At 43.5% G+C, this 9,904-nt stretch overlaps 1 protein-coding gene across 1 annotated transcript; it reads left to right on the top strand.

Annotated features, from left to right (window-relative positions):
* The first annotated feature begins 2,024 nt into the window (after window positions 1–2,024).
* LOC114035898 (G-protein coupled receptor 135-like) lies at window positions 2,025–4,368 on the top strand. The gene has a single exon (XM_027852283.1). The coding sequence runs from the start codon at window positions 2,025–2,027 to the stop codon at window positions 3,744–3,746; it is 1,722 nt and encodes a 573-aa protein (XP_027708084.1). The 3' UTR covers window positions 3,747–4,368.
* Window positions 4,369–9,904: the final 5,536 nt, after the last annotated feature.

The following is a 9,904-nucleotide window of genomic DNA, read 5'->3' as shown; positions in this document are numbered from 1 at the left end:
CAAATATATAGAACTGAGTCACATTTATAAAAAAATAAGAACCATTCTCCAACTGATAAATGGTCAAAGGATATAAACAAGTAGTTTTCAGAAGAAGATATCAAAGCTATTCACAGTCATATGAAAAAATGGTTAGAGAAAGGCAAATTAAAATACCTCTGAGGTACCACCTCACACCTATCAGAAATGACAAGTGCTGGAGGGGATGAGGGAAAATTAATGAATTAATGAGGTACATTAATGAATTGTTGGTGGAATAGTGAACTGGCACAACCATTCTGGACAACAATCTGGAACTTTGCCCAAAAGATTTTAAAGCTTTGAATACTCTTTAATCCAACAATACCACTACTAGATCTGTACCCCACAGAGATCAAAGAAAAAGGAAAAGGACCTATGTGTACAAAAATATTTGTAGCAGCTCTTTTTGTGGTGGCAAAGAATTGGGAAGTTGAGCGGATGCCCGTCAGTTGAGGAATGGCTAAACAAGTTGTGGCAAATGACTATAATGGAGTACTACTGTGCTGGAAATGAGGAAGGGGATGGTTTCAGAAAAAGCAGGGCAAGACCTGATGAACTGATGCAAAGTCAAGTGAGAAGAACTGGGAGATTACTGTGCACAGTAATAGCAACTTTGTGATAGTGATCAACTGAGAAAGATTTGGCCACTCTGATCCATACAGTGATGCAAGATACAAAGGACTCATGATGCAAAAGAAAATGCTACCCACTTCAAGAGAGAGAAGTGATGAACTCTGAGTGCAAACTAAAGTATCATTTTCTTCCTCTTTTGTGATATGGCTAATATAGAGTTATGTTTTACATGAGTTCACATGAATATTTGATAGATTGTTTGCCTTCTCAGTGGGCGGGGGGAGGTGTGAGAGAGAGGAATAGTATCTGGAACTCAAAATAAATAAATAATAAATATTTAAAAAATAAAATAAACACACTTCATACACACACACACACACACACACACACACACATAAATGATGAAATAGATGGTTTCAGAGAACCCTAGGAAGAATTGTATGAACTGATGCAGAGTGAAGTGAGCAGAAACATCTTTGAAATCATCAATGAAATAACCAACTACAGCTCCAGAGAGCCCATGATTAAGAATGCTACCTACCTTTTATGAGAAAAGTAATGGAGTCAAGATGCAGAATGAGACATACATTTCTGAATATGACTAATGTGTGAATTTATATTGCTTGATAATACACATTTGTTAAAAAAGGGTTTTCTTTTTTTCTTTCTCAAGGGGAGGGAAGATGAAGAAAGAAGTGCCTGTTAATTAAAGAAATTAATTTTTTTCAGGCCCATCATCAACAACCCTAGTAAAAATAAAAAGACTTTATTAGGCGATGTGCTGAGGCACTGAAGATGAAAAACTGGTCCTGCCCCCAAGGAGTTTACATTCTATTGAAGGGATTAACCTCAAAGACTTTCATAATCATTTTTTTGAGTCAGTTAATATTATATTTTTATTCTGCACATATGGAAGGTGAAGCATTGAATTCAATGAACTGAATTTGCCACTCAGCAAGAGAGACTGAAAGAAGGCTGGCAAATACTGGTCAAATTCAATTCAATGCAGCAAACACGTAGTAAGCACCTCCTAAGTTTTAAGGTGGTGTACTTTTCGCCCTAAGAGGTGTGGAAGCAGGACTACTGCAGGAAGATCAAGGTCAGACCACCCATCCATTATCAGCTCAGCCCCATGTCTCGCTCGGTCCAGGGGTTAGGTGTGGAGTGGGTGTGTCAAGCGAGTGAGAGAAAGCCCTTCCTCGCGCTGGTTGTGAGTAAACACCCGGTTGGCCTGGCAACTGCCCGAGCCGGCTGCAGTCACCTGCTCCGAGAGCCCCCAGTGGCGACAGTCCTGGGGCGATGGGCAGGTGGGCCGTGGCTCCTCCTCTTCTCCCTCCTCCGCTGCCTGCCCCGTAGGCCAAGGGGCGTCCTCTCCGCCCCCCCTCAGGGTTCAGAGGGGCAGCCTCGGCTCGGGTCGAGTTGAGGCATGAATGGTCCGGTCTTCGCGGAGCACCATGGAGGAGGAGCCGCCGCCGCTGCCGCAGCCGCCGCCTCCACCGCCTTCCACGCCCACGCCGCCCCCTCCCTCCGCCTCCGAGATCACCCCGATGAGCAACCTGACGAGCCTGGGCTCCGCCCGCGGCGGGGGCAGCCTGCTCCCCGAGGCAGCCTTGGGCTCGTCTGGCGCTGCCCCGGCCGCGAGCTTCCCCGCGGCCGTGATCTCCTTTACCACCGTGGCGGCCGTGGCGCGGGGGAGCCGGGGCGGCGGCGGCGGCAGCGGCCTGGCTGGGGCCGACAAGGCCGGGCCGGGCAGCAGCATCCCCAGCAGCAGCAGCAGCAGCATCCCCAGCGGCAGCAGCAGCATCCCCAACGGCAGCAGCATCTCCAGCAGCAGCAGCATCAACGGCAGCAGCATCTCCAGCGGCAGCAGCATCCCCAGCGGGGATCCCGTCCCGGTGGCGACGGGGGCGAAGCGGCTGCTGCTGGAGCCCTGGGCGGCCGTGGCGGGGCAGGCGCTCGTGCTGCTGCTCATCTTCCTGCTCTCCAGCCTGGGCAACTGCGCCGTGATGGGGGTGATCGTGAAGCACCGGCAGCTCCGAACCGTGACCAACGCCTTCATCCTGTCGCTGTCCCTCTCTGACCTGCTCACCGCCCTGCTCTGCCTGCCCGCCGCCTTCCTGGCCCTCTTCACTCGCCACGGCGGCGGCCTCGACGGCCCCCCAGCCGCGCGGCCCTGGCAGCGCTTCTGCACCGCCAGCCGCTTCTTCGGCTCCTGCTTCGGCATCGTGTCCACCTTGACCATGACCCTCATCTCCCTGGACCGCTACAACGCCATCGTGAGGCACCCCGGAAAGAAGATGGGCTGGCGCAGGGCCCTGCTGCTCTTGCTCGCCGTTTGGCTCGTGGCAGCGGGTATCTCTTTCCCCTGGGATCTGCTGCGGGGCTCCGAGGGGAAATGGGACGAGGATGCGCAAGTCGAACCGAAGCAGAGTTTCCACCGCTGCCTATACTTTTCCTACCCGGGCCCCTCCCGCCTGGGTCCCACCTACAACATCTGGCTGATCGTGACCTGTTACCTGTTTCCCTTTGGGATCATGTGCTTCTGTCTCTGCCAGATTTGCAAGACTGTGAGGTTGTCGGAAATTAGGGTACGGCCGGTTTCAACCTACGCCCACCTGTTGCGCTTCTACAGAGAAATGCGCACAGCGACCACGGTTCTCATCATGATCGTTTTCATTATTTTCTGCTGGGGACCCTACTGCCTCCTGGTTCTGTTCACAGCTGCAGCCGGGGCTGCAGGTGCCCAGACACCCCCATTCCACCCGGTCCTGAATACCGTGGCCATATGGATGGCCTGGGCAAATGGAGCCATAAACCCTCTCATCTACGCCATCCGCAACCCCAACATTTCCATACTGCTGAGGCACAAACGGGAGGAAGGTTACAGGACTAGAAATGTAGCCGCCTACTTGTCTAGCCACAATCGAAATCTGGAGGCCAGAAGCATTGCTAATCGTCTCAGAGAACGCTATGCCCACAGGCTCGGCGTGTGCAGTAGAGTGTCCTCTTGCAGTTCTGCTAATGGCGAAGCAGGAGGGGATGTGGCCATGTGGGCTTGTAGAAATCCAGCCCTACTCTTCTGCCGAGATGGGCTACCAGACACCGCATCTGAGGTAGCCATGCAGGGTAAAACAGCAGATACTAGTCTCTAAAACAGTGTGTGCATGGATAGAACCAAGTGCAACCACAGGAATATTCCATCCTTTACATTTTAGGACTAGGGAAATTCCATTGAGGATCAGTGGAGATCCTGAGAACCAAACATTTTATACTGAAAGAAAACAAGAGGGGGCAGGACTTGCCATTTTCAGAAAGGCTGATTAAAACACACACACTCACACAATTACATTTTTGCAAAAGTGCCAAGACTGATGTAAATTGCAAAAAATTAAACCATCTTGACTGACCATCATGAATTTTAAGTACCAAAAAAAAAAAAAGACCAAAAACCAAATACCAGACCAGATCACCTGAAGCCCATATGTATAGGAACCACACTGTGAAAAACAAAAATACAATGTCTTTGAAAGAGGTTATTGCTATTTATTGAAAGGCACAAAAGGTCTCCAGCTATGGCATGGAAAACTAGATACTTGGATCAACTTGTGTTAAGATTGTCCTCTAAATGAATTTAACAAAATTGACAATCAGAATCTACCAATTTATAGAAAATACAACTTATGTATTTTGGGGATAGGATATAAGGAAAGAACGGTTCTTATCCTCACATATCTTACTGTCTTTATGGATTTATGAGGGAAGTAGTCCTGCCTGGAGGAGATTTAGAAATTGGAAAAAATTATATTTACATATTAGGTGCAAAAAACAGTTCAGGAAGAACAAAAACTGAAAGATATGACTCTAAGGAAATATAACTGATTTGATAAACTGCAAAATACACATCTAATTCAGTGTTGCCTTTTCAAGTAGTCACCTTATGAAGACTTAAAACCTATTTGGTGCTCCCTTCTTTGGTATGACCTTTAGAATTTACAGTGCATTCTTTTGAATATCCTTAGTAGCTGCAAATCTGGATTCTTTGAAAGTGGATATGACTCCTGGATAAAGTCATAAGCAAGTATGATGAATATGGTGAATGATCAGACTGAGATAACCTCATAGCTGATCTATATTATTATAAAGTAATGATATTGGTTTTGTTGTGTAGCATATAAGTTAGCTCTGAAGGAGATTCCAAAAGAGGAGTTCTAGAAATGGGGCAGTGGCAACATAATTTGATGAACTCAGTGGCTTCCCAGGTTGACTACTCTGAAAGACAAAGGTCATTTGAATGTAGACATTCTGACATTAAAAAAAAAAGTCAGTCTCATTGCTTTATGGTTAAATGGTCCATATAACTCTAATTTTAAAGCCCAACTCATATTCCAGGCATGTCTTGGTCATATTCTTTAAAGAGAATAACTGTGAATTGGCCATGTTTCAAGGGCTTTGAATTGCAGGTCTGGAATGATAGTTGTATTATGCTGGTCCAGTGGTTAATTAGATGTATCCAGAAATTACTGAAAAGTTCTTTAAAAATTAATTGCTTGGCTACAGTTAAAATAATACCAAAAAAAAAGCACAAACTAGGAAACTTTTCAAATGAAATGCCATTGCACTCAGCTTTTAAAAGATGCTTTTGTGTTTTCTCCCTCAATTCCCTTCTTTCTCCCTATTCTCTTTTCCCTTCCCTCTTTTCCTTCACCCCGGAGAGGCTCAGGACTTCGTAGCCTTAATTTAACATTTAAAATTAGGCATGAGATTCATCCTTCTGCTACTTTCTGAAGACTTAAATGTGAAATAGTATCCAGTATTTTTTCTTATACAATACTAAAAGATGTTTTAATATTTTTTGTTTGTGAGGAGTCAGTATATGTCGTTATTTTGTAATCTAAACCTAAAATAAATGGTCTTTTATGCAAAAATTGCAAATGTAGTTTATTTTTCCTTTCTGTGTGAATGAGACATGCATCATGACGTAGCAATTAGCTAACTTCAGAGTCCAAAAGACCAGAGTCTAAGCCTTAACCTCTGACACCTACTGGCTAGGTGATCTTGGACAAGTCACTGACCTTCTCAGTGTCCCAGGAAACTCCCTAAGACTAAAACTTATACGTGAGTTGCTGATTTGAAAGTTTCCACCAAGGGGTTTTCCCATGCCAATAAAATCACAGATTTGGGGAAAATGAGATAAAAATAGTAGATGAAGGTAGGAATAACTATTAGATGTATGTATTAAAGATACCTGTGTTCTAGTTCCTTGCTAAGTCATGCACAAAGTGAATTGGACGGAGTCATCCCTTTCTCATAACTTATGGTCTTTCCACAGTGAGGAAAACAGCCTCAAGTGTGACCAGAAGTATTATTCTTACATTGTGTAGATGCAAGAATTTCAGTTCACTTAATGGAGTTAAGATTTAAAAAGGAGTCATGGGCTGCACATAAGGACAAATTGCTGTCCCAGTTAGGGGAGATTTCACAAAAGAGGGATTTCAGTAGCTGTTTGTATAAAGGATTAAAGGAAGCTAAGAGAACTGGTTAAGTGGGGGAAAGGTTGAGATGTTTCACAAATACGGTACTGCCTGAGAAGAGAATTTGGAGGCAGAAATGTCACAGAGAGGAACTAAATTGTGGTTATTTATTATTCATCCTTCCTTCTTGAAGAGGACCAATGACATCAGGAGGGTGTGATTACAAGCGAATTGGATTTAAGTGAGTCAGAGCTGGGCAGAATCATCAGCCTCACTCTCTCCTCCAGAGTCATCAGGGTCCAGTGACAAGACATAGGTTGGGATGACTGGTGATGGGCCCAGATATGGTGGGAGATCTTGTCCTTTTTAAGCTAAGGTCTTTCCCAGGTCTCAGTTTGTCCGAGGCAATATCCTTTAAGTGGTTAAAAGCTAGGTAAGAACTGAGGCAAAAGAAGGCCAAGTTTGCCTTCACAAGAATCAATCTGGGCAGAGGAAACTTAATAAGAAACAGATATAAGACGATGATCTGGGGAGTCTGGGAATACAAGGGGTAGGCTGCTGTGAAGGGCTTTGATACTAGAAGATCATGCTAATCTGTCCTTTATCTACCACATATGTCAAAAAGGGGAGGTTAAGTCAAAACAGCCTATAGAGAAAACAGTGGTGACTTTAAGGTAGAAGGTGATAAGTGGGCAAATTCAGAACATCAAGTTGCGTTAGTTCTTCATGACCAATAAGAAAACATGTGTTATATTTCGGGGAGTTGGAGATACTATGTCCTGCCCTCAAGAGGCTTACAATATAGCAGAAGGATTCTCATCTCTTGCTGGAGGACTAAGTCTGTAAATGTAGGCATGGAAAGGATAAAGGAATTTCCAGGAGGTGCTATTGAGTAGAGAAAAAATAACAGTAGAATTTGGAAAAGGATTGAGATGAATCCATTGTCTCTGAATGGGGAAATGGCCACACATTACTGGTCTCTGGTAAAAGCAGGATACTGTACAAGAGTCAGAAAGCAATCCTGCTACACTTCTCATTAATCAGACTCTTACTGGAATGTTTCATTTCTTTTCTTTTCTTTTTTTTTTTTTGGGCTATTCAATGGGGTTAAGTGACTTGCCCAGGGTCACATAACTGGTAAGTGTCAAGTGTCTGAGGTTGGATTTGAACTCAGGTCCTCCTGATTCCAGGGCTGGTGCTCTATCCACTGTGTCACCTAGCTGTCCCCATGGAGTATTTTATTTCAACTGAGGGGTTCTTTGGACTTTAAAAAGGATATGGAAAAATTGGGAAATCTTGAAAGATAATAATTACTGAAAATTACAGAGATAGAGAAGTATATGTTTTAAGTAAAGGTTAAAGGAATTAAGCTATTTATCTTTAAAGAAGAAAAGCCTCAGGGGATACCTCAGTTTCCTCAACTGTAAAATTAGAATAATAGCACCTATCTCTCAGGGTTGTTGTAAGGATGAAATTAGATAATAATTGTAAAGAACTTACACAGTGCCTGGCTCATAGTAGGTACTATACAAATTTTAGCTATTATCACTTTTATCATCACTGTTATTATTATTACTATTATTATTTCTCTTTTTCAATAACGGAGGGTTTTGAGCAATTACTTTTTATAGAACATAGTCCTCTGTACCCCAGCTCCATTTAGCCACTAAAAGATTAGCTTATACAAAAAGAATACTTAATTCAAAAGATATAATCACAAATATATAAATTTAGTCCCTGACATGTGGGAGGCATAATTTCCTCCCTTCTTCAAAACCAGTACTACCTCAGTTTCTGAGGGGAAAGGGATTAGGTTCATAGCTTAGCTCTTTCCTATTCCTATATTACCTGTCCAAAATCTGTCTTCAAGCTCAAGTTCTGGATACCCTCGTTTCTCCTGGCTTCCTTGCTAGGCTGTCCGGCTTTAATATCTTCTCTTGATTCCTGGCTTCAAGATCATAAAGTTTGAACTCCCTCATCTGGTCTGGCGAGGATCACCTTGGCACCTGAAACTGAGAAGGATAAACAACACAAAGGAGAAACAGACACCCCTAAGCTCATATCTTTGGAGCTGGGGTAAAACAGGGAGCAGGGGAAGGAAGTTCATCAGCTTAGCACATGGCATCTACTCTGTGGGGGAACTGTGATCTTCGTCCTCTGGATGTAAAAAAAAAAAGCCACAAAAGCCGTAAAGAGTGACTATCTCAGTCTGGCCAGTTTTAAAGATATAGCCTTTCCATCTTTTCAGCCAATCAAAGGAGGCTATGCCAACCCCTGTAGGAAGGGCATGCAGAGTGCTTCCATGTTAGGAGATTTGGGCATGCTCAGCCAAGCTCCTTTAGAAATACCTCCATGTTAAGTGGTCTGGGCCTGCTCCAAAGGCCCTTTACACATTTCCTCATTGGCAATTTGCCATCCCCAGCACATAGTCAATGGTATATTTTCTAACACGGTCCTTATCCCAAATACAGGTCTTTGTGCTAAATTTAGAACAGCTCTCTATAGTCTCTAGGGAGGCATAAGCAAGGTCCTTTGACTTACTTTCCCAGTTTTGTACAGTAAAGTTTCAAAACAACCAATGCTCTATGATCATATACAATCCCACATGTACAGATGAAATAAAAATTAGCCTCAAATATGAAGTTTTTCAGATTCAACAAAATAAGAAGCAGTTTACAAAGTTTGCCAAATATTTCTGCTTGATTTAGCAATCGCCTTAAAGGACCTTTTTCAACCCATAAACAAAAGGACTAGCAAAGACTAAGAAAACTGGCTGCAAAAAGATTGAAATTTAATTATGCAGCAGTAATTGCCTAGGTATTCTTTGTGATGATCCCACTCACAGAAACATGTGTGACTATAAGATTATGAAGGCAATCACAGTGTAAATCCCCAAATGGTGGTGCTACATGCTTGGCATTTCCTGAAATTTTAAGTTGACAGCACTCCTTTTGCAAATTCTTCCCATCCAGAACAAAGATCCAACATAATTACTTTTGTGACTATCCATCTGGGGTGAAAACATCTGGCAAAACTAGTAATTTCAGGGAAGAGGCCTCACCCATTTACTGGTGAGCATCTTTAATTCTTCCAGCAATTTCTAGAAACTCTCAAATTATGAGACCATATTCTTCTGATGTTCCCCCGAGACTAAGCATAAAATTTTCTCTTCATATGGGAACTCTTTTGGTGTCTGCAAGAAGCAGGCTCTAACTTCTTTCTCTAATGAGTGCGATTGTGCAAAAGAATCTTTCTGTTGAATATTCCCAGAATATAAAGTCCCTTTGGGAGACTGTTGAACAAATATTTTACATTCACCTCACAACTTAGACGCAGAGCAACTAGTAAGGTATCGATTTCCTGGCCAGCCAGGACATGGCTTTCTTTAGCCCTTTAGCTATAGGATGATCCTTGGGGTAATCATCTTCTCATCCTACATGTGCTATTAAAGAAATTCTGTCTCTATCTGATTGGTTAATGCCCAAATCTTGAACTTGGGTTTTCTGGATCCATGAGGTAACTGCCAAAGCTGGAAACAGCCATTATTCAGGATTGCTAGTGGCTGATCTGCACTGTGGGAAGGAAATATTAAGGCAGCCCAGGACTTACAGTCCACTTTCAGACCTGCCTAAATAAATCCACAGTCATGTACTTGTAAGCTGCTGTCCCTGCTGTCTCAATAGAAATTAATAAGGGAAACTGAGGTATGAGCAGCTAGATAGTGTGCATGCTGGAGCTTCTTGGAACCACAGGTGTCATCTGGGTGAATCAGGTGGACACCAAAGGTGGATAAACAGCCCTGAAAAGGGCTGGGCAAGTGCACACATCAGAGGTGCTAG

This window comes from Vombatus ursinus, unplaced genomic scaffold (genome assembly GCF_900497805.2).
Source record: "Vombatus ursinus unplaced genomic scaffold, bare-nosed wombat genome assembly UNPS02009554.1, whole genome shotgun sequence".
NCBI lineage: Eukaryota > Metazoa > Chordata > Mammalia > Diprotodontia > Vombatidae > Vombatus > Vombatus ursinus.
Note: the sequence above shows the minus strand (reverse complement) of the source record. Positions and strands in the feature narration are given on the sequence as shown.

Excerpts from the sequence above, each read along its gene's own strand:
- LOC114035898 (XM_027852283.1), top strand. The coding sequence starts at position 2,025 with ATGGTCCGGTCTTCGCGGAGCACCATGGAGGAGGAGCCGCCGCCGCTG.